This window comes from Trachinotus anak, unplaced genomic scaffold (assembly GCF_046630095.1).
Source record: "Trachinotus anak isolate AG129_WGS33_773 ecotype Australia unplaced genomic scaffold, CSIRO_AGI_Tana_v1 ptg000014l, whole genome shotgun sequence".
Classification (NCBI taxonomy): domain Eukaryota; kingdom Metazoa; phylum Chordata; class Actinopteri; order Carangiformes; family Carangidae; genus Trachinotus; species Trachinotus anak.
In genome coordinates, this window is record NW_027273865.1 from 2,535,375 (window position 1) to 2,559,967 (window position 24,593).

A 24,593-nucleotide genomic window follows, 5' to 3' on the forward strand; every position below is an offset into this window, starting at 1 on the left:
GTGATTTCAGCTGGTAAAATGATCAGAGAGGAAGTTAGAGGAGTCACAATATCTCACACAGAGATCAAACTGCTGCCCCACCTCTATGACTCTCAGTGAACAGAGCAGACACACACAGAACTGTCAACACTGTAGACGCCCCCTTAAAGATATTGGTCCAGCCAATAAAATGAACATTAATGTCTCAATGAGGGTGAAATTATCCTGATGTTTGGCTTCATTTGTAAATTTCACAGCCGTTCAGAGGAGAATGAGTAAGCAACAGTTACCTTGTTGTTTTTGGTGGGAGTGACAGGCTCCAGGTGATCACTGCTGATACTGACCACCTTCTCCGACTCCTGCATGAACACTGAACACATCCCTCCCTACACACACACACACACACACACACACACACACACACACACACACACACACACACACAGAGACAGAGAGAGAGCACATGCTGTGATTCATAAACCTGATCATCTGCATAAAAACCAAAACTATTATTCAGAGCACAGTGAGACTGATTTCAAAATCAGTATTTAATAGATCCAAACTCTGATGATGATCTAAACGATAGTTGTGTTTCAACTAACGCATCATATAAACAAACAGTTTTTGGAAGGAATCACAGGAGTCACTGAAATAATGATGATGAGATGGTTCTGCAGCTGCAGGGATTACTCCACTAATCAGTCACTCGATCAACAGGAAGTACATCTGAACTATTCTGATAACTGATTGATTGTCTCTGGTTTCAGCTCCTCTCACATGACAGTAAATTTAACATCTGAGGCTTTTGGACTGCAGACACCACCGTGGGCTCCAGGAGACTGAGGCAGATATTCTTCACTTTTTAATCTTTATAGACTTATCTATTAATCAGAATCAGGTTTATTGCTGAGTAGGTTTTCATACATGAGGAATTTGTTCTGATGTTTTGGTGCAAAACAGTAAACATAGTAAGAAGGAAAAGAATATAAGCAAAGATAAAACAAGCAAGTAGTGCAGGTTAGATCACTCCAATATGAATAGAAAAAATTAACAAGAAAAGAAAATAAAATATTTACAATAAGGGTGTGGAAAAATATTACAGAAAATATAAGCATATACAATACAAATATGTTAAAATGTGCAAAATAATTGATCAATAATAAAAGGGATGAGGAATTAGCTGCAGTTGAAAACGTGCTTTATGTTTTCCTCAAGTTTTTCATGTTTCACTTTCACAGAGAGAGAAAGCTGCAGTGACAAGGAGACGGTGACTAATGAAAGAAGAACCCTGAAAACAGAGAGAAACAGAGCGACAGTGGCTCCATCCTCATCAGAGCACAGCAGTCACTGATGCTCTGATGAGGATGAAATGATGGGAATCAGAAGTATGACCTTCACATCCACCAGATCTCAACCAGTTCAACACCTACAGTACAGGCCAAAAGTTTGGACAGACCTTCTCATTTGATGCGTTTTCTTTATTTTCATGACTATTTACATTGTAGAAATAACTCTTAACTCTTAAATAGGTCTTATATTTTAGATTCCTCAAAGTAGCCACCCTTTGCTTTTTTGATAGCGCTACAAACCCTTGGTGTTCTCTCAATGAGCTTCATGAGGTAGTCACCTGAAATGGTTTTCACTTCACAGGTGTGCCTTGTCAGGGTTAATTAGTGGAATTTATTGCCTTATTAATGGGGTTGGGACCATCAGTTGTGTTGTGCAGAAGTCAGGTTGATACAGAGCCGACAGCCCTACTGGACAACTGTTAGAATTCATATTATGGCAAGAACCAATGAGCTAAGTAAAGAGAAACGAGTGGCCATCATTACTTTAAGAAATGAAGGTCAGTCAGTCCGTAAAGTCGCGAAAACTTTGAATGTGTCCCCAAGTGCAGTCGCAAAAACCATCAAGCGCAACAACGAAACTGGCTCACATGAGGACCGCCCCAGGAAAGGAAGACCAAGAGTCACCTCTGCTGCTGAGGATAAGTTCATCCGAGTCACCAGCAAGTTAACAGCAGCTCAGATTAGAGACCAGAAGAATGCCACACACAGTTCTAGCAGCAGACACATCTCTAGAACAACTGTTAAGAGGAGACTGCGCGAATCAGGCCTTCATGGTCAAATAGCTGCTAGGAAACCACTGCTAAGGAGAGGCAACAAGCAAAAGAGATTTGTTTGGGCCAAGAAACACAAGGAATGGACATTAGACCAGTGGAAATCTGTGCTTTGGTCTGATGAGTCCAAATTTGAGATCTTTGGTTCCAACCGCCGTGTCTTTGTGCAACGCAGAAAAGGGGAACGGATGGATTCTACATGCCTGGTTCCCACCGTGAAGCATGGAGGAGGAGGTGTGATGGTGTGGGGGTGCTTTGCTGGTGACACTGTTGGGGATTTATTCAAAACTGAAGGCATACTGAACCAGCATGGCTACCACAGCATCCTGCAGTGACATGCCATCCCATCCGGTTTGCGTTTAGTTGGACCATCATTTATTTTTCAACAGGACAATGACCCCAAACACACCTCCAGGCTGTGTAAGGGCTATTAGACCAAGGAGAGTGATGGAGTGCTGCGCCAGATGACCTGGCCTCCACAGTCACCGGACCTGAACCCAATCGAGATGGTTTGGGGTGAGCTGGACCGCAGAGTGAAGGCAAAAGGGCCAACAAGTGCTAAACATCTCTGGGAACTCCTTCAAGACTGTTGGAAAACCATTTCAGGTGACTACCTCTTGAAGCTCATCAAGAGAATGCCAAGAGTGTGCAAAGCAGTAATCAGAGCAAAGGGTGGCTACTTTGAAGAAACTAGAATATAAGACATGTTTTCAGTTATTTCTCACTTTTTTGTTAAGTACATAATTCCATATGTGTTCATTCATAGTTTTGATGCCTTCAGTGAGAATCTACAATGTAAATAGTCATGAAAATAAAGGAAACGCATTGAATGAGAAGGTGTGTCCAAACTTTTGGCCTGTACTATACGTGAGATGCTGGAGCGACGTGTTAGACAGCACTCTGCACCACCACCATCAAAACACCACAGGAGGAAATATCTTCTGGAAGGACAGAGGTCATCCTCCAGTGCTGTCCAGAGACTTGGAGAATCAAGCTGCAGTGACGCCTCACTGAGACATTTGATGTTGGTCCTGTCTGTCTGTTGTCTTTGGACAACCTGTACCTCTGAGAAACTCTCTGCACAGAACTTATCTGTTTTCCACAATCATGTGTTTGAAAATTGTCATCTTATTCTTATTCTTATTCTCAAGCCAATGTAAGTACACTGACACTGTGATATACGCTATATAAGTGATTTAAGTTTATTTAGCTCTCCTCCCTCACAATCAGTAAGACCTGCAGCAGGACCAGTATAAACAGAGTGTGTGTGTGTGTGTGTGTGTGTGTGTGTGTGTGTGTGTGTGTGTGTGTGTGTGTGTGTGTGTGTGTGTGTGTGTGCGTGTGTGCGTGTGTGTTGGGAGATGTTCTGACTCACTGAGCAGTAACATCTGTAGCAACAATGTGACATCTTGACATATCTCATAGTCATTTATTTCTGATCATGGTCTGAGCCGCTGGTGCTGCTTCCATCTGGTGATCATCAGCTTTATTCACCACAATAAAGCTGGAGGTTTTAAATAGTCCTCCTGGATTTGAAATGGATCTGGAGATTTTCTGTAGTGTTACTGTAGCTCAGATTAATATTATGACAGTTATATCTGAGGCTCACTTCAATTAAACTGCAGCCAACCTATACATCAATCTACTGAAATATTTCTCAGGGGTATGATGCAAATGCTTATCAGGTGACCATGAGCCAAAAAGTCATTGTGCTTGGCAGAGCCTTTCAGTAACACAAATACAGCCATACCTCAGTTTCTCACTCATCCAGTCTGAATTCACATGAAGAAAACACAGTGACATGGCAGGTTTTTGGAGGTTATTGGCCAAGAGCAGAACATTTCTCCTCTCTGGTCAGCAAATGGAAACATCTGGAGCAGAGTGCAGCAGCTGGGTCCTCACTCTTACACCAGCCTTAGCTACACCTGACTTTGTGATCTGGATTTACAGTGAGGGCACCAAACCTGACGGACTGCGGCCGAAGCTGAGCCTGGTCCTATGATGCATGTTTAAGTGAATACATGCAAAGGGCTCACTGTTGCTAAGCCACACACTTAATTCTAACTTCTGCCTTCAAACAAGCTGAAAAGTCTGGATACAGAAAACCAAAAGAAAAGGAAAATGAATTTCACTGATACAGAAACAAGAAAGCTTAAAGAGTTGTGTGAAGGGCTTTGGGGTGGGGGGGTGGGGCTCCTGTTCCATACTAGACATACAGTATATACAACACATACAGGACTTAAACCTATGTGGTGCAAGAGCGACAACTTTAAATTGGTTGTAACTTTCAGTTGTGAGTCAGACCTAACGTTAGGTCCAGCTGGTGCACTCTGCAGAGTCTGAACATTACAATAATCCATGCTGTTGCCAATTCCCAACCTTGTTCGGTCCCGTCTAAACCCTCACCTGCTGACGTAGTGGATTTCATATGATGGTGTGAATCTGCACGTGTGTGTTTGTTACCGTGATGCTCCTGATGACCCCGGTCTGTCCCATCAGGTCCATGAAAGAGTCCTTCACTCGGACCAGGATGTCGGTGGTCACCCAGTCGCTGCTGCCCTGCTCGATGTTGGAGCCCGGGGTGTGAGGGTTGTAGCCACCAGGAGAGGGTGCTCCGGGCGTCATGGGACTGTAGCCCACAGGACTGGGGCTAGGACTGGCCTGTGGAGATGGCAGAGGAGACTATTAGAGGAAAGTGATGGTGGAAGCCAAACACAGTAGATTTCCACCGAGGTGGCCCTCCCTTCATTACCTGGCAAAACATGAATTTGGAATAGACTTTTTAGAAAATATTATACTATATATTATATTATATATCAGTGTGATGAAGCACTTGGACTTGTCAGGAGGTAAATTCACTGGTACAGTCAAAAAAATAAAGTCCCACATCTGTTCATCTGGCTTTATAATCAGGGACCAAATTGAAATTTCAACACCACATATGTTGGTATTTAAAATTACACGCACTAAGATTTTATCGTTTAGTCCAATGATGTTCCCATGGTGACGTGCGCTGCTGTCCGCCACAGTGTTTTTTTCTGACTCCACCCATGGGACTACCAGTCTCAGACATGTTTAACTCACATACACAGTGTCAATGATGACAGAAATGACAACTCTACCTTGCATTAGGGCCGAGTATTGTTTCTATTTTCAGTTCTGGTTTGAGGAAGATTCATTTGGTATCAACAATACACAATGCTTATTTAAAATAAACCTTGTTGTAGACATTTCTCTGCAGAAATGATGCAACAGGCATATTCTGGTTGGTATTCAGTGGTTTCATTCAGTAATACCATTTTTATACAAAATCAGCAGGTATAAGCAGGTTTTTTAAACAATGCAATGTCACCACATGTAGTTTCAGAGCACACACACAGACGCAGATGCAGAGGAGAAAGAGTGAGCTGTGCAAACTGGATTAAACAGATCTGTTGGGTCTCATCTCTAGGTTATGCTCCTGTCAGTGTCAGAGCCTCCGTGTGAGACACTTAGGTCGGTGTATTTTTGAAACTTATTCCAGGGCTGCAGCAGCTCATTCTTTCATCCCTGAACGCAGTGTAGCTGTGATGTGTCTGGTTAAACAGCACCGTGATGGGCAGGTGACAGGTGTGTTTATAATGTTTGTGCTCTGAAAGACATTGTGGCAGGAAAAGGTGTGAAAATGAGTGTGTTCACCTCAGTGTTGTGTTTACATCAATGCCTATCAGAGCTGATAAATACCTGCCTCTACTGCAGAGCCATTTGACCCAGACTGAATTTTGATCATTCCCTTTTCCATTGACAACAAAAGCACAATGTTAGAAGGTCTGGGTGTGACCAGTAGGAAAAGGGGATTAAGGCTCCTGCTCTGGATCTGCTTTTAACACAATCTGAATGAACAAATGTGAATTTAACAAACTGAGGAAATGTAAAGAAGAAATCAGCAGTGAGAAACAACACGTGAATGTGTTTTTGGAAAGCACGAGGAAACAAAGTTATGAGGACTGTAGTAGAACCTTGACACATTTTCTAAAGCACTTTTTTAAAAACACGCAAACATCTCCTACCTGATACGCCATGGGGGAGGGCGTCGGATGGTAGCTCGCTGGAGAGTGCGTGTTCTGGTAGCCGACTGGTGAGGGTGCCACCTGGTGGTAGCTCTGAGGACTGGGACTGGGCTGATAGGAGCCCTGAGGGGATGGAGCCGCATAGGGAGAATACTGCTCTGTGTTATACCTGCACACACACAGAAAATAGAGAGGTCAGACTGAGTCTCCTTCCTCTTGTGATGAACCCAACCTCCAGGTTTGTCAAGTTCAAACTAATTTCTCATGGAAGGGCAACTTCTCTTGCAGTGTGGACTTGGGGTTTATGTTCATTCCAAACATCTATCCATCTATTTAAAAGCAGAATCTAAACAGTGAGCTGCTGGGAGCTGATGTAATGGACAAATTCTTACACATGTTTAAATTTTTATGCCAAAAAGGGCAAAATTCTGTTTGATCAACATTTCAAGTATGTGGGGATAAGAACAGAATGCACTGAGTGACCCAACTCAACATTGAAAAATATTTATCTTTTCATATATGTGGTTAACTGTCCCTGTAAGCATGTTAATACTCACATAGCAGGTGTGCCAGGTGTCTGAGGGTTGTACTGAGGGTTGACCTGTGGAGAGGGGACTTCTGGGTAACCTGGGGTCTGGGGGTTGGGGGTTCCTCCATATCCCTGAGGGGACGGGGAGGGCTCGTCATCGTAGCCAAAGTCATACTCTTCCTCATTTCTGGAGAGAGGAGAAAGAAATTCAAAAAATGGAAAGGAAATGATAGGGAATATATTTTAAATAAACACATTAGTATCATGTGTTACCTGGAGGGTGTGTTGGGGTTGTTGGGGTCCCAGGCTCCACTCTGACCTGGCGTCCTGCTCCCATCATGCAGCGGGGTCTGAGAGCCATAATGAGGCGTACGGCTTCCTGTTCAGTCACAAACAACCACACAGTCACAACAGTTTTAAAGATTATTTATGTTAAGCACTCCTTGCTTCAGCCTATGTATTAAAGTTGTTAATACTTGTTAAAATTACTGAGAGTAAAATAATCAACAACCCTAGAAAACATGGCAACATCCTGGCATGTATGTGAGCAACAATGAAAACACCAGGGAAGAGATGATTCATCGCTGAGGACATTTTGGAGAATGTTGTATTATACTGTAACAAGTTTCTAATGTGACACACAACAGAAGGAAATGACTTTAACTAGAAACACGGAGAAGAAGAAGAAACAGACCAATCATGGAACAGGATAAAAACATGTCAGCTATGACTAACAGTGTCTCACCATCATGCAGCGGTGTCTGAGAGCCATACATGGGAGTTCTGGAGCCGGTTCCATACATGGGAGTCTGGGGGCCGTACATCGGAGTACGTCCGTGGGTGGAGGTCATTCCACCGTGTCTCTTCGCTCCCCTGGAGAGAAAGAGGAAGGTGGAGGGGGGGAACCAATGGAAGATTAGACCCTCGTAATCACACACTGGGAAACTCAGACTAGATTCCTGTTGTCTTCTGCCTACTGATTATTATGTAAACTGGACTCTCTGAGAGCTGGACTGGGAGCTTTGGTCCTGAACCACTCTGCTGCTCCTCCTGTCTGCTGTCTGCACAGTTAGGGCAGCTTGATCAGCAACTATTTGTAACATCTGGATTTTTCTGGATCCTAACTTCTTTTCTCTCAGATTTTCAGACAGTTTTTTTTACTTTGTTATTTATGTGAAACAAGTCAGTAACAGTCCACTGCTGCCTCAGTGTTTAATCAGAAGTGGGTGGACGGAGTTTTGGAGCCAAAACGAGCGTAGTTATCTGCGGAGATAATCACAAGTGGACAGCTCTGAGTTCATGTGTGAACTCAGGTGAAGACGCATATAAATACCAGGTCTGAACAGGGCTTTTGACTAGTTTCAGTTTAAATCACTGTTTATGCAGAGTCATTTGAAACTTTAACCAGGAAGCGTCTGAATACTTATGTCAATGTGATATTTCACTTTTTACTTTTCATAAATTTGCTAATTCATAAAGAGGTACTGAGTCTAGACTGATGCAGGAAAATATTCTTCTTTTATTTTAGCATGAGGCTGCAACATAAAATGAGAAACTGAAGGGATCTAAACACACTCTGAACACTGTATTATACACACATACGGTATATAAAAATATAAAAGTGTTAGAAATAAGTCGTGTTTTTGAATAACACTGTTTTTGTACTGGTGCTGAAAGTTCAAATTCTGTACTTACCAACAATACAAAGTCTTAAAGATTTAGGTAAATTTAGAGATTTTAAACTTTAATACAGGAATCAATACTTAATACGTTCGTCAGTGAATGTGCATGCTCGTGAGTCCCTCCTCTTAAAGCATTGGTCTTCCCCACATTTACAAACACACAGGGACAGTGCAGTATGCAGCGTTCATGTGAAAGCCACCTTCCAGATTTTCTTCCACTGAACAAACCACTTTTTCAGCCAAAAGGCTCCAAGAAAGAAAGAGATAAGACCAGAGCACAGGCCGTCTGAACACGCGGATCACTGGCTCAAATCCTGGTCGGCCGCTGGGTCGTCAAAACAGTCACAATGTTTTTAAATTCTTTACCAGCCCCGTCAATGTTAATCATGCAGCTAATCCAGTGGATCAGTCCAAGGCTGAATTTCTTTCTCAGTGCGACTGTGGAGCCAACACTGGTCTGTCTTTACTGAGATGGAGAAACCTACGAGATGCTAAAGGGCTCCAGCTTGACTCAGAACTTTCTTCTTCTCCATGTGTTAATAACTTGATGCTACATAATGTCACATGTCAGTTTTCATTCGTAATGACTTCAGTAGCAGGATAACGTTAGCTAACCTGCTGTTAACCATATTATAAATGTTAATTATTGCTAGCTGACCAACTGTCAGCACTGGAGCATATCACTGCAATGCTAGTGGCGTCTAGTGGCAGTGATGACTGTGTGCTTCATGTAAGTTTGATGAGGTCTCTCTCTTCCTGAAACAACATACAGCAGCAACAACACTGTGAAGGATGACAACAGGAAACAGTACAAGTGTCTGTGAGTACGTACATGGTAGTTAAGCGCTGTCTGTCCACAGAGATGGTCTGACAGGTGGAGTGCAGCTCCACTCTGGCCGTAGACTCTGTCGCATCCTTCACCACACCAATGTATCCTGGGAAATGGAGGCAGGTTCATCAGTAGAATCTCTTTTTAGTGTTGGGCCAGATGTTGTGAAGATATGACATTTCTCTATTAACCCTGACTGTGTCATTTCCTTTATTACAGTCACACTGAGTTTTTGTCACTTTCCTAAATCTGGCACATGACACTGACAACATGTTCCTGAAGCAGATCTCCTCAGTCTCACCTTTGTATGGACCCTGGGAGATGCGGACTGTTTGACCAATCAGCTCGTTGTCTCTTCGTCCTCGGCCCCGCCCCATTCCTCCTCCACCTCCTCCTCCTCTCTGCTGAGCACCTATAGGAGCACAGCAACAAACCGTCAAACACTGATTTATCTCCTTAAGTGTGTAAGATGTCTGAAATTTGCCAACGGCAATGACACTACAAGACTTTGTTAAAATTCATTTGATAAAACGATCATTATTTTATTAGCAGTTAGCATTAGTGTTAAGTTTGGATCACAGATGTTTGGAGAGGGGACTAAATGATCACCATTTATAAAATCTTAAAAATACATTACACACTCAGAAGGTAAATTGCTTCTCTGTTTGAGGGTTGAATCATTTAGGAAATGTACTGCTGCAACACCAGCAAACGAAAAAGGGATCGGTATCCCATTTTAACAAGAAGAGTTTATTGTTATAACATAAGAAACTTTTCTTGTTATAACAATATACTATTTATATTGTTATAACATAGACATTTCATGTTATAAGGTGATAACTTCAAACTCACATTTGAATGAGGAAACAGTGTGCGAAGATTAAACTGCGGAATATGGCTCATTCACAGGACTTGATGTGGTTCTACTTCATGCTTTGGTTGAGACATGGAGAGATCCTGATGTGTTTGAGACTTCACTAAAGTTGGAAAGATATCCACAGATTCGAACCTGTTGTGTTCAATACCTCATAACCAAAATGCTGTTATGACGCAAACAAGGCCTCGTACCTGCTGTAGTAAAGTAGACTATGGAGGCTGAGAAAGGCCATACTCCCAATATTTTTTTATCCCATTATCTCAAGATAACAAAGCTTGTTATCAAAATATCAAGATCCTGTTGTCGAGAAAACAAAGTTTTGTTATGTTGAGATTACCAAATAATTATCCCGTTAAAAAAAAAAAGACGTTTTCTCCTGATAGTATCTCATTATTTCGAGATGACAAAGTTCATTATCTCAAGATAACAGGATAAAGAACTATTTGAGAATGGCCTTTCCCAGCTTCTGTAGTAGACGAGATGAAAACGAGCCGTCCTCTGAGCTGGAGAAATAACACTGGTCTCTATGTGCAGCCGGCTATGAGTGGCGAGATCAGGGACCATCTACACTCTGATTGGAAAATGTGGTTTTTCATAATTTTGGGGAATTCTTACCAGGAATAACATTCAATAACAATAAAAGTTTCTTGTTATAAAGTGATAGGTTTGTATGTCAGAATAACATGAAAATATCTTGTTATAACAAACTTTTCGGCTAATAATGTGATACTGACCCCTTTTTCTTTTTCTGGTGTGGCAGCAATACGCTTCCATAACTGGAAGATCATTCCGCATAATGATGTTTTATGTGTATTAATTATTTTAATGAGTTTACGGATGGTTCAAATTATTGAATTTAAGTTGTCAAAAACACAAAGAAAACAGCAGCTATTAAAAAAAAGCTTTTGGCTGCAGGTGATAAAATTACACAAGCTGTCACACTGACACATCTACAGGTCTGACCTGCTGCTGCTGTTATTGTATGTTCCTGCAGACAGTTCAAATCAAAAGTGCATTATATGGTAGTCCTACCACATGTCCATCCAGGTCTCCTCAGGCGAAAGACAACTTTTTTCTCATTCAACCCTCTAACTGAAAACTTCTGACCAGTAGCCGTCCTACTACATGTGCACTGGCTCCTGTTCCCACAATCCTCCTCAAGCTACATCTCCCTCCACTGTTCCAGCTGTCACATGTGGTAAATGCTTCACTGGCTTCAGGAATAGTCCCAACTCCTTTCAAACTGGCTCAGCTAACTCCTCTGTTCAAAAAACCCTCACTTGACCCTGTTCTTGTGTAGAACTATTGACCTGTCTCAGTTCTTACATTCTTATCTAAGTGTATAGAAAGGACAGTTTTTAAGGAGGTCTCTGAGTTAAGTGTGTTATCTTGGTTACGTAACAAAGTCCAGCTGAGGCTCATGGGAATTTCATTAGTTTTGCAGCAATGTGTTCATAAATCTTGACAAATTAAAATGTTGACCTTATGATTGCGCTAGATGAAAAGACAGAGGTTAGAGTTATTACAGTTATTGCAATTCATCTTGAGATCAACATCAACATCTGAACAAAATATCATCACAATTCAACCAGAAGTTTGAGAGGTTTTACCTGAAACCAAAAACATCAACCTCATGGTGGCACCACAGTGTTTAAAAATGTTTTTTTCTCCCATGCTGATGTGTGTTTTCAACACTCACCTCCTCCACTATGGTGCATGGGGCTACTGATGCGAGGGCTCATTGGAGCAAATCCTCCCACGGTGAAGTTGGTCACATCTCTGGGCTGAAACAGCAAACACACACACGCACACACACACACATTTACAAACACAGGACTTGGCAAACTACATAAAGCTCCATTTAAGATTGCAGACAGAAATTTGGCATTTTGAGAGATTCTGGCTCAGTAACTACCCACTGCCTGCACAAAAATGTTAAGTATTTCATCATTTAGAGCCCTGGAACTGTAACACAAAAATAACTAACAAAGGCCGATACAACATGTCACATCTACAGCTGCAGATGCTTTGTCATCCGGTGTGTGAGGGCCATCAAGCAGTTACAACTTTCTTAACAGATATAGGCTCATGATTAATGCCAGACATTCATTCTACATTTAAACACATCTGAAATTAGTTAATAAATAAGATAAATGTGTTAGTGCACACAGCCAATAAGGATCTGACCTTGGATCCACCAGCTAACACCAGGTGTCTGGTCTTGCAGACGAACATGCCTCCGTTCTCCACCAGCTTCTTGCAGTGGAGGAAGGCAAAGCCTCTGAACAGGTGTCGGATCTCACCTTCACGGCCCTGCAAGAGAAACACACACACAATCAAACATACACAAAGTGTATAAACAAGTTGCTGTGTACATGATTTCTACCCAAGTGGCGGCAGTGTATCAGGATGTGACATCAATACTAAACTAAAACAGTATTAACCAGAATTACCTCCTCATGGTCTTATGCCTCTGCCAACCAGTCCAGGGTTAATTACTATGTGAATTCTTGAGTTACAGCCAAAAATGTGTTTTGTTAGGGCACCCAAACTTTGACCACTGACCACCAAACTTTTATCAGTTCATCCATATGTCCAAGTGAATATTTGTATCAAATTTGAAGAAATTTTTGGGCTCATTCTTTCATCCCAGAGATCAGTGTAGCCGCGGTGTCTATGGTGCTGGGCAGATGGCTGTGTTTTTTGCCCTGTATCGGGACATCCATGAGTTCATCTCATGTCCATTTTGTTACATTCCTCTCTGAAAAAAAAGTTTTCTGTTTAACAAATTCACTTGATTGCAAATAGAATTCCTGCTGATAAAAACCAAAAACGATTCAGTCCGCTCTTTAGTGTGAACAAGGGACTGAAATAAAATGACTTTTCACTTTCAAAGTAAGCCACTGTTTACCACCACACAAGTTCCAGAAAGTGAACATTTTACCAGCAGCATCATCTTATTCAAACAGGAAGTACTTGATGCAGACATAAATATTTAGTTACAGATGATAAATGAGCTCTGTCCTTACCGAGTGTGGCCCGTCAATGACCTTCACAATGTCTTTGACATGGATGTTGTTCTGCTCAGAGTCCAGTGCCACGGCGAAGCGGTTGTCCTTCCTGCGGTTCACCGCCTGGTGACGCACTGTCAGCACCTTCCCGTGCATGTTTAACACCTGAGGGACACAAATTTGTTTTTACATGGTTTGTGTTTCTGTGGGGACATCGCAGATGTGCTGTTGTTTCCATATCAGAGCAAACTATTACCTGGAAGGTCTCTCTCTCCAGTCGGACAATGACTCCGACAGTCTGTGGGTCCAACTGAACCAGCTCCCCCCACTCATGTTGCCCTCCTGCATCAACGCCAGATGCCGTCTCTGAGCAGAGTTGCAGGTCTCTGGGCAATACCTTCAACTGCACGCGCACACACACGCACACACACGCACACACACACACACACACAGGACAGGTCAGAACACACACATATACACACACACACGACAGGTCAGAACAGAAAGCAGTGTATAGATCAGAGACATCATAACTCTATGGGACATCAACTCTCTAATTCAATCAATGATTAAATCTTCTTTTCCACCCTCTTGTAATTTGCTTCAGTGCTGTGTGAGGTCTGTAAATCTCTTCCATACAAAATCTGTGAAACAGCTTGCATAAATAAAAGCTACAGTATGTAAACAATGAATGTGACTTTCAGCACAGGGATTGTGGTTTTGTGAAGCTCATTGAACTGTTTTCTTCATTCATCTGTTTTCTTTGTATTTTTTTTTAGTTTTTTTTTTTTAACACATTGCCCATTTTTAAATTTTTCCATTTTAATTTTGTTGAAAAACATTTGTCTGTTTACAATCAAATATCTAGAAAAAGAAGAGAAAAAAGAGACAGAGACACTGAGACAACCTGAATCCACAGAGGAACTGAGGCAGGTTTAAACAACTGGAGCTGGTTTAAAGCCAGAGGGGGTCACAGCAAATACTGATCTGTTTTTTTCTCTCATTCACTTTGAATGAAGTGAACTGACAAATAAAAACATGGTATTATTTTGAAAGGATCCTGACTTCACTTTTAGAGCCTAAAACTTTTGCACAGGGCTGTGTCTAATTTTGAAATCATTTAAATCATTTTTCTGGAGAAAAGAGTCTTTTTTGTTTAATCCAGCAAATCAAGGTACTTCATGCATAAAAATCCAATACTATCACTTTTGCTAATTGATTTCTGGTCTCTAGGCGCATCCTCGCCAAAGTGTTGCATGTTGCTCAAATTAAGGGCACAGAGTTCCAGTAAATCAGTTAGTGTTGCTAAGTTGTAACAGATGTCTTTGAAAAAAAAAGAAAAAAAACACACACTTAGACAAACTTTGCTGAAAAGTGTTTAAAGAAAGAATTTCAATGTCACATCAGATTTTTTGTCATTGTGAAAAACGATTAAGTCCTAGTAGGCCTCAACTTTTAAGAGTCTGTAAGGCTTTAGATTGAAGTGGTGCCTTGTGCACTTTGTGACAAAGTGATGTCTGTGACAAGTGCTTAATAAAAAATCTGTTTCGCTGTGATTTCACTGTGACCCATTGCAAGCAGCACTAATGGTATGAAATGGTATACACTTCCTGTCTCCTGAGTGGGCACTGCACAAAAACATGAACTAGCTCATTCAGGCCTATGCAACTGGTATGAAATGTGAAAGTTGCTAATATTAATATCTAATCTGGGAAAGAAAAGATGGATATGTTTTCCTGTTGTTAAAGCCTGCTGCTGCTCAAAGCTGGAGGATATTTTAACACTAACTGATGAATTTCTTGTCTATGTCAAAACAGTACAACACATGACGCGATATATACTACATACATAGTTATACTTCAGTTTTTACTTTTAATTCTTTTTAACTTGTTTATCCAGTTGGAAACAACTTCAGCAGCACTGCAGCAGTGAAACCAGAACCAGGACCAAAAGAGTGAAGAGTTCTCTGTGGCTTGATCCAATATTTACTGTAGTGACTATGGGGCAAAAGAATCTGTCATAATCTGTGATCACCAGCTGCTGGTCTCATAAAGAGGCAGGGAAGTTGACAAAGTGTCTCCTTTGTCAACTGTCTCTAGCACAACTGTCGTGCAGGCAACAAGAAAATAAGTGAGGGTTAAACATTGGTTTGGTTTCATGTTTACGTAGAATGACTTAATCACAGTATCATGATATGAAAGGACAGAGCAGGTACCTCGTGCATGGTGAGGTCAGAGAAGAGGATGACAAAATTCTCCTCCACTCTGACGATGAGGCCGGTGTCTCCTTCGTAGCGCCCAGCGATCACCTTCACATGGTCGCCCATCCGGAAATATTTTCTTAACTCATGAGCCGGGAACTCCAGGGGGTCCTACATGAAAACACATACCAAGAATAAGAAGAGCACAAAGAGTTACGAGTAGCTTGGCTTTGGTTGTTTTATAGATTCTGTTTACTGGTTACATGGTGATACTGTGGAGTGTCTGAATGTTATGTAGTAAATCCAGAATAGCCCCTTTTACAGCCTGTTCAAAGCTGGAACCATGCATCTTTTTTCTGCCTCGCTGATCTATAAATAAGGTACGAACACACAATGGGGGTGTGAGTGTGCGTGTGTGTGTGTGTGTGTGTGTGTGTGTGTGTGTGTGTGTGTGTGCATGCCTACCTTTAGGTCCTCATGTTTGGGCATGATGGTGATCTTGTTGCCGTCCACACTCAGGATTTTTCCCTGCAGGTTGATCAACTCTCCTTCACAGACCTCCACGTTGTCACCGGCCTGCAGGTTGTGTTCACGTTCCTTACCTGTACACACACAGACACAAATATGGTTTTAACCAGTGGACACTTTACATACATTTGACCTTTAACTTTTATGATAACACTGATTAATTCATGCGTCTCTTTTAATTTTACCTTAATTATAGAGGCACCAGAAGATATAATTCAACTGTCTGAATGAAACCCTTGTGAAGTCCTAATATTACATATTAATCTTATTTTCCACTTAACCTGCATCGGTCCAGATCATTACAACCAAATATTCAATAATTTTCAGGATTTTAAAGCATTTAAATCCTAATTTATTTCCATAAAGCAACTCTTGTTTAGGAATTATTTTCATAAACTAAATACTGACAGGAAATTCTTTCTTTAGATTATCATAGAAAATAATCCAATGAGAACCACTAGCTCTCAGCTCATGTGGAGAAAATGGCTTCATCTGGTGGGAAATAAAACTAATAAAGCTAATAAAATGTAATAGATGGTTTTATGCTGTAGGGGCAGAGGGATCAGAAATTGTAATATATTATAATATAATATGGGTTTCAGTGGGACATTTTTGTCCTTAAGGTCCTGAGTGTAACTATTGTATATACAATGTATCATACCCCTATCATAGGAGCTGAAAAATAATAATAATACACACCCTTAGAATAATTGATGCTGTATACATCAATACAGCCAAAATGATCGAAAACCAAAAATGAAAGGGAAGAAAGTAAAAACAGCTGAATAAATAAAAGTAGGCTGAAAAACTGAAAAAAGTAGGCTGTAAACATTTTCATGAATCCAAATATTCAAACTAAAACACAGTTTAAAGTCAAAAACTGAATTAGATCTTTCCTGAAAGTGTTTCTCTAATTTCAAACAGTTTTTTCAGTTTATATTAAGGACTGTTTTTTTTTTTTATCTGAACTACTGAAGTTCACATATTTATGGTTCCAGCACTTTCTCTGCAGGCAATGAACTCATTCATGCTTCACCTTCACCTAATCATCTTAAGCCCGAAATTAACCTTCAGTTAAGACTTTAACAGCACACACAAAAACAGACACAGCGCACCTGACTCTGTGACCACTTCCAGGTCGATTCCTTCAGGCTGGTCTTCAAACTTCTCCAGCTCTGACAGAGTAGGCTTCACCCCATCTGTGATCTGTCAGAGAGAAACCAAAAACCTGCTGAAATCCCTAAGACTAACAACAGGTAACATAAGTGGGATCCAAATGAAGAAAACCAGAGTGTTACAGAAACTGAAACCCTCCTCCTTACCACAGCAGACATGGCAAAACTCTTGAACAAGAATCCTTTGCGGCTGTAACGGTTCCCCTCAAAGATCATGAAGTCTCCATCATGGCTGACCTCCCCGCTCAGGGACCTGTCAATCAAATTATCATCTGTCATATACACAGCTACAGCCTGCAGAACCTGGTTGCAGGGTGCAGGACTTGGGCTGTCCACAGGTACATGTGTGTGTTTGTGGTCTTGATACTAATCATGTTGACCAACCACACAACCTCTAAGGTATTTGATATCGAATCTTTACCTGAAATACACCAAACTGAATATTTTGTTGATGTTCATGTGAAATGTTTGGTCACAGTGACGTAGGTTGTGTAACTATACTGTTCACACAACATTCAGCTACAACATTCAGTATTATCAGGGTCCTTCACCGTTTTATTTTGTTGAATTTGGTATCAATTTAGATCCTCTTTATAGACACAAGTGTGCGTGTGTGTGTGTGTGTGTGTGTGTGTGTGTACCTGATCTTTTCAGCATCAAACAGCCTTTGAGCGGGTCTCTTGAACTTCTTCCTCTTAGCGAACCAGTCTTTCTGCAGGTCACACAGAGGAGTGAGTGAACTGTAACACACACCCTGTCAGGTGGATATGAAGCGAGTTAACGAGTGTTTGTCCTACCAGACTCATCTTGGCCTTGATGCGGTCCAGGTCTATTCGAGGGATCATCTTCAGGGAGATGGTGTTCTGACTCGGCTCCACGTAGTCCACCTGGACAGTCAAGAAAACAACACAACAGACCTGAAAACAGAGCTGGTTTCGGTCACTAACAGTTTATCTTCGTTCATCTTTGATCTTGGAAAAAGTTTGACCAAATAATCTTTACTCAAGTCAATTTACCTGCTTGGTCCAGGACTTTTATCTGTGTCTGCTCAGTGAGTGAGAGGAACTTGAGTTAAGGTTATTTTGTCAAACTAATTTTGTCAAATTAATTATTTTTGAATTATTCAATGACTTGTCTCTCAAGGTCCCACAGTCTGTGATGCCTTCACATGTATATTGACCAGCAGTAAATACTGACAGTGGGGAACCAAAATGACTTTTTCCCTTGATAACTTATTTCAAATATTAATTGACTTACTAATCAATTAACCAACTAATCACTGGGTCCTGATAAATAATGTTCAGTGTGTTATCTGTATTTGTTATTAAGAAAAACAAGCAGCATGTCAAACCAAGACATTTAAACTAAAACTGAACATGTTCTTTTAAAATCTTTTTATAGGTTTATTGGGGGCTTTTTAAAGGAAAAAGACAAACATCATATTTCACTGCAGTGTAAATCTCACACATGAACAGCTGACAAGGTGCTTTTGCATTTCTGGTGTGTTCACTGGCTGTACCTGAGCAATGTCATCCTTGTACAGGCCCCTCTTCAGCCTGACCCAGGACTTGGGCTTCAGGTTTGTGACCTCTTTGACGACTTTGAGGACGTCCGTCATCTCTTTGATCGGAACCATCTGCTGGTTCCAGAAACCCATCCTCAGGTTGCCTATGCCTTCGATGGCTGCCTTGACGTGCGTCTGCTTGTAGGACTCCACGTAGATGTAGCCTTTAACGTGATCTGGGGCGACCACAGACTTGATCTGCAGAGGCTGTGGGGTGGGGGGGTTGGTAGAGTAACAACAGTGTTGATACTCAGATTAGAAAAGCAGGGAGACCACCACACTCTCCATACTTAATCCAATTTATCTGAGTCTGGCCTGAGATAGTATCAGTGCTATCTGAAATGATTGAAATAGAGATGTTATATTTATTTATCTTTATGCTCAAGTAAATAAGTTTCATATATTTCGTGGGAATTTTAGTCCAAACTGGAATAATGCATGAGCATCTCCAATAATAATAAAATGGTGTTTTCAGCTTCTTCTCATCCTGTTGACGTGGTGTGATTTCAGTGCTAATATAAGACAGTTGTAGTCAGTTCTGGTCCAGAGGAATGCCTGCATATTTTCCATCTCCCTCTTCTCTGGCCACACTGGACTGAAACTGAGACTTGGATCCTTCCTGTCAGATTCAGTTCATTGGTGGAGACGGAAACGGAGAAGTAAAACTGGTCTAAGAACAAACTAATGACAGATTAGTTATCTAATTACACATCAAGTGGAAGAGTGAGATAGTAGAGGAAGTGTTGTCAAGTTGATCCTCCTGACAGCACACATAAAAACATCATATAAAAAAAACATCATGCCATATCTTTACAGTATGTGTCCAAAACGTAAACTGTGAGCAGATGGGCCAACATGAAAACATCTAGTTTTCTTTCCTCCTGAGGTTGCAAAGTGCTGCTTTGTTACTGTTTTATTACAGCAAAGTGATCATGTGATGGGATCGATCAATCAATCAATCAATCAATCAATCAATCAACTGTTAAGCTGACTCCAACAGATCCAGACAGATATTGCCCTGTTACCAGAGTAGTCATGGATGAAGGTTTACACAACTGCCTTTGCTCTATAATACAGCCCCCATGGCTAGTTTTCAATAAGGACAACATTTTATATATATATAAAATGTCATCATTTATACTTATTTTAGCAGAGCTCTTTATTTTTTGTGAGCTCTAAAATACTGAGGGACAAACCTCATCACAAATCAACTAGACACAGTAATTTTATTTTCTTCTTGAGCAGTGTTTCTCAAGATTTTTCAGACCAAGGACCTAAAACTCATGGACCATCTCACTCCCCAAACATCTCCAAAACCAATAGGGCCTTCTACTTCAGCAGTATTGTGATGAGGGTGCACAGGAGAATTTCAGATGGGACCACCTGCATCAAGTCGTCACACCTTGCTTGTTGTGTCCGTGATGGCGGAGGTTTCATTTGATTTTCTTTTCACTGACCAGGTCTTAATCCACTGGCTTGTCACGAGCTTGTCCGTTGTCTGTGTTTGATAGTAAATACGCTGCTGATAACTGGAGAAATTTAGCAAAGTCCCAGGACATGCTGACTGTGAGCTTCATCCACATTTCCTTTCAAATGTCACACTAATCATTTATAATGCAAATCATAAAACATAATCTGTAAACTGACGAAACTACACGAGTCGACAGAGTCAGTTACATCGTTGTAAGTTGATTTTATCTTGAAAACAACACTTATACACTACTCACTAGTAGGCTTTGTGTTGACTCGCACAAAGCCTGGTACTAATTCTACTCATGGACTGCAGGGGATCACTTGCGGTCCACGGGTGGTCCACAGACCACACTTTGAGAAATGCTGGTCTGGAAAGGTTCAGTTTGGAGTGAACTGAATCTTCTCACTCAGAAATAACAAAACTCCAGCTCCAACCTTAGCAGCCAATAGCAGCAGGGCATCCAAACAGGTCATGTAACAAAACACAGAGTGGTTTCTTACCGTGTCAGTGAACTGGTAGGCAATGAACTTCCTCATCAATGCGATGGCTGTTGCCCTTTCCTCTCCAATCTGATGAGACAGGACAGATCAGGGAATATGTGTGTGTGTGTGTGTGTGTTTTCTAGTAGAGATGACATGTGTGTGTATTTGAGTGAGAACACAGATATAAAGGATACACACCTTGCACTTAACTGTCCACAGATTGGGATCCCTAATGACAACAACACATATCAACATTAAAGCAACTCATCACGACCTCTGCAGGTGTCTCGATGTTGATTGGTGGATTACATACTTGACTCCAGGAAGTAGCTGCTGCTGGGTGATGTCATCAGATAGCTCCTCAGACCCTCCTGAGTAACTGCACACCACAGAAGAAAAACCTACGGTTTTTGATTGCTCACTTTCTTTTTCTTTAATTCTTCCTGCTAAAGTTTTCAGCTGTTTGAAAAACTAAAAATAAAATATGATATTTAGTGTAGTTGTTTTTTCAAACTTGAAAGTGAAGGAAAAGTTCCATGTTGAGTCTGTGGTGCTGCTTTATATCAAATCTTTTCAACTATTTAATACACATTCAGACCTCAAACACTGGAAATTCAAATAGTGTGGGTTTGAATTACAAGGGTTGTAATTAATACACATTGTTATTTAATATAATATATCAAATTATTCATCAATGTTGACTGGTGTACAGACACATCAGTTCAAAGCAGCTGTCAGTAGTTTACAATGTTTAAGGCTCAATCAGACTTCATAAATGGACAACGTCTGCTCCAGTCTCTCTGTTCTACACAAACCATGTTTTCACTCACTTCAACTCTGACATTCAGTTGATCACTGTTCAGCTACTCATCAACGAAACTGATGCAGCTCACAGAAATGTACAGCCTATCAGAGAAGGGGGGCTTTGAATGTGAAACAGCTGGAGTTACGAATTTCAGATTAATAGCACTCAAAAAGTAGAACCAACTGGACTTAATTAATGAATGAGAACAGTCTAACATAAACCCACTGAAAACACTGGCCTGGTTCCTATTACAGCTGAGGTACATTTACATTCTTGTATTTCAGAAGTTATAATATCTTTATTTCTCAGCAACGGAAACTTCTAGTATCACAATTGCGGATGCATTTTTCCCTGTGGATGAATTTTTTTTGATGAAAAAAACAGAGTGACATTTTACACTAAAGAATCATCTGGCAGCTCAGTGTGTCAACACGTCACTGCAGTGTGAACACTGGTGTGCTCTAATAGCCATAGCCATAGCCAGAGGCCATATAAGGCTCTTTTCTAAAGGAACAGTTGAGAGAGATACTCACTGCTCCCCTGCTGAGGACTTGGCATATTTCCTCATGTAGTATTCACCCAGCGCCTCCTCTCTGGAATCTCTGTAACACAAAAATACACACACACAAACACACAGTCAGCCAAGACCACACAAAGTAAAAATCTCAAGGAAGAAGGAGACAATGTTAGTAGTTGTATTAGAAAAATTACTCTGGTGCACTTTAAAATGAGCAGTTTTATTTTGAAAAAAGCCACAGATGTGTTTTTTTAAGGGTTGTGGATCAGATTTTTCTACTAATGAAAATCATCTTTAGATGCTTTGAGTTTATGAAAATATTTCTATGGTTAAAAAGCCTTTTTGTCTGTTGGTGTGTGGAGTTATCAGAGAGGTTGGAGTCATTTGTCACCTCCAGAGGTTCTGCAGCCTTCTGGATCCAGAGTTGTCCTCATCCAGAACCACAGAGTCCAAGTGTGACACTGAGTGGGAGACAACAGGGTGGGATTTAATGTTTAATACAAGCTAATTTAATTTAAGTTAAACACTGAAAGATTATGACAGTTAAAGGGAAAAACAGGCTCACCTTCAGCCTCCTCTGCTCAGGGCCGACCAGTGACAGGAAGAAGAAAGGAAGGGAAAAATAAAGGAGGAGGGGTGGAGAAGAACAGAAATACAGACAACAGAGAGAAGCAGTGAGGAGGAAAAGGAAATAAGAGATCAAGGAAAAAGAGGAAGGAAAGATAAAAAAATTGAGAAAAGGAAGGAGGAGGAAAAGAGTATTTGGAGTGAAGCATCAAAAAGCAGAGGAGAAGAAAGAAAAGATGAGAAGAATAAGAATGAAAAGACAAAATGCAAGTGTAGAAGAAGAGCAGATGGATAGAGTGGAAAAAACAGCAGGAGAGTAAAAAAGTAAGTAGAGAAGAAAAAGTGAGAGGCGAGTATGAGGAGAGAAGAACAAGAAGATAAACAAACAAGAAAAGGTTGAGGAGAGGAAAAGAAACGTGAAGGGAGAAGAAATAGGAGGATTGAAGAGAAGCAACAGGAGGAGGAGGAGGAGAAGACAGAAGCCAACAGACATTGTCATCAGGGCAGAGCACACAGGCGCAGAGTCAGGCAGCAGCAACACAAAGCATGATGGGAGAAAAAACAACAGAAACAGACAGATTAATGGTGACTGTACAGCACAGAGAAGCATGAGGCCAGTGAGGGGTTCAATGTGGTTCAAGGGGATGGTGCAGTGGAAACAAAACCCCACGACGCTGCGTTCACTGTCACTCTGTTCACAAAGGATCCCGCTGGCAGATTCATCATCTAACACTCCCTGTTCCAAAGGTCAGTTCAGATTTACTCTGAAAAGGAGAACCTCCTTTTTTTTACAGCTGGGGGCGGTTGCAGAAAACACCTTAGCTTAAGATTTTCCTTAAAGTCTGAGTTAAGGTTTCCTTAAAATAAAAACAGTTGCATGAAAACACCCTTAAGTCTCCTTAAGGTTTCTTTAAAATGTTCACTTAAGTATGGTCTTCTCCTTATCTTAGTCTTACACTTAAGGAATCCCTTAAAGTCAGTTAAACTGTTGCACAAAAGACCTTAGTGACAAAAGTAAGGAAAAAACTAAAGGTACCTCTGACTGTGTCTGAACTCAACATGATGAGTTTATGGTGACAAATGAAGAACATGAACAGAAGAGTATCAGATCAGGAGTCACCTGAACCATGAGAACCTGGTTCTACATCACAGATCTGTCCGACCGTCTACAGCTGGATCACTCTACTTTCTGCAGCTTAATGATGATCAACAGTTTTATGTCACATGGTCTTTCCAGGCAGGTGTAGTCCAGGTGTTTCATGTCCACAGATCAGCAGTGTGCTAGGTCACATGATCAGCATGAACTGGGTCACTCATTGACTTTAAACTCAGTCTGCAACAACAGTCTCCGTGGAAACAATAGAATTTTACATGACTTCTTTCCTTAGCTAAGGAAACCTTTTAAGAGATACTATGAAACCTGTTTACATAATTCCCTCAGCTAAGGAGAAAATAAGCCTTAAGTGTCATACAGAAAGTATTCACAGTGCTTCACTTTTTCCACATTTTGTTATGTTACAGCCTTATTCCAAAATGGATTAAATTCATTTTTACCTCAAAATTCTACACATAATTCCCCATAATGACAAAGTGAAAAAAGTTTGCTTGAAATTTTTGCAAATATAAAAAAAAAAAAATAAAAAAAATCACATATACATAAGTATTCACAGCCTTTGCCATGACACTCAAAACTGAGCTCAGGTGCATCCTGTTTCCACTGATCATCCTTCAGATGTTTCTACCACTTGATTGGAGTCCACCTGTGGTAAATTCAGTTGATTGGACTTGATTTGGAAAGGCACACACCTGTCTATATAAGGTCCCATAGTTGACAGTGAATGTCAGAGCACAAACCAAGCCACGAAGTCCAAGGAACTGTCTGTAGACCTCCAAGACAGGATTGTATCGAGGCACAGATCTGGGGAAGGGTACAGAAAAATTCCTGCAGCACTGAAGGTCCCAATGAGCACAGTGGCCTCCATCATCCATAAATGGAAGTAGTTTGGAACCACCAGGACTCTTCCTAGAGCTGGAAGCCCGGCCAATCTGAGCGATCAGGGCAGAAGGGCCTTAGTCAGGGAGGTGACCAAGAACCCGATGGTCACTCTGACAGTGCTCCAGCGTTGCTCTGTGGAGAGAGGAGAACCTTCCAGAAGGACAACCATTTCTGCAGCACTCCACCAATCAGGCCTGTATGGTAGAGTGG

The 24,593-nt window shown here is 41.1% G+C and overlaps 1 protein-coding gene across 2 annotated transcripts in view; it reads right to left on the reverse strand.

The window, feature by feature from the left end:
• Positions 1-24,593, reverse strand: part of supt5h (SPT5 homolog, DSIF elongation factor subunit) — a 35,215-nt gene that overhangs the window by 1,606 nt on the left and 9,016 nt on the right. The window contains exons 5-29 of one of the 2 annotated variants that reach the window (XM_071495841.1): positions 22,386-22,397; positions 22,212-22,281; positions 21,837-21,905; positions 20,812-20,877; positions 20,697-20,727; positions 20,517-20,585; positions 18,498-18,749; positions 17,776-17,865; positions 17,620-17,690; positions 17,126-17,231; positions 16,919-17,009; positions 15,741-15,877; positions 15,291-15,446; positions 13,332-13,478; positions 13,094-13,240; positions 12,252-12,377; positions 11,764-11,848; positions 9,489-9,599; positions 9,191-9,293; positions 7,422-7,549; positions 6,950-7,055; positions 6,705-6,863; positions 6,148-6,316; positions 4,562-4,759; positions 270-365 (exon numbers count right to left, since the gene is read on the reverse strand). In XM_071495841.1, coding sequence (XP_071351942.1) covers positions 270-365; positions 4,562-4,759; positions 6,148-6,316; positions 6,705-6,863; positions 6,950-7,055; positions 7,422-7,549; positions 9,191-9,293; positions 9,489-9,599; positions 11,764-11,848; positions 12,252-12,377; positions 13,094-13,240; positions 13,332-13,478; positions 15,291-15,446; positions 15,741-15,877; positions 16,919-17,009; positions 17,126-17,231; positions 17,620-17,690; positions 17,776-17,865; positions 18,498-18,749; positions 20,517-20,585; positions 20,697-20,727; positions 20,812-20,877; positions 21,837-21,905; positions 22,212-22,281; positions 22,386-22,397 — 2,795 coding nt within the window. The remainder of the gene's footprint in view (positions 1-269; positions 366-4,561; positions 4,760-6,147; positions 6,317-6,704; positions 6,864-6,949; positions 7,056-7,421; positions 7,550-9,190; positions 9,294-9,488; positions 9,600-11,763; positions 11,849-12,251; positions 12,378-13,093; positions 13,241-13,331; positions 13,479-15,290; positions 15,447-15,740; positions 15,878-16,918; positions 17,010-17,125; positions 17,232-17,619; positions 17,691-17,775; positions 17,866-18,497; positions 18,750-20,516; positions 20,586-20,696; positions 20,728-20,811; positions 20,878-21,836; positions 21,906-22,211; positions 22,282-22,385; positions 22,398-24,593) is intronic. The other variant, XM_071495842.1, reaches the window with a different exon arrangement.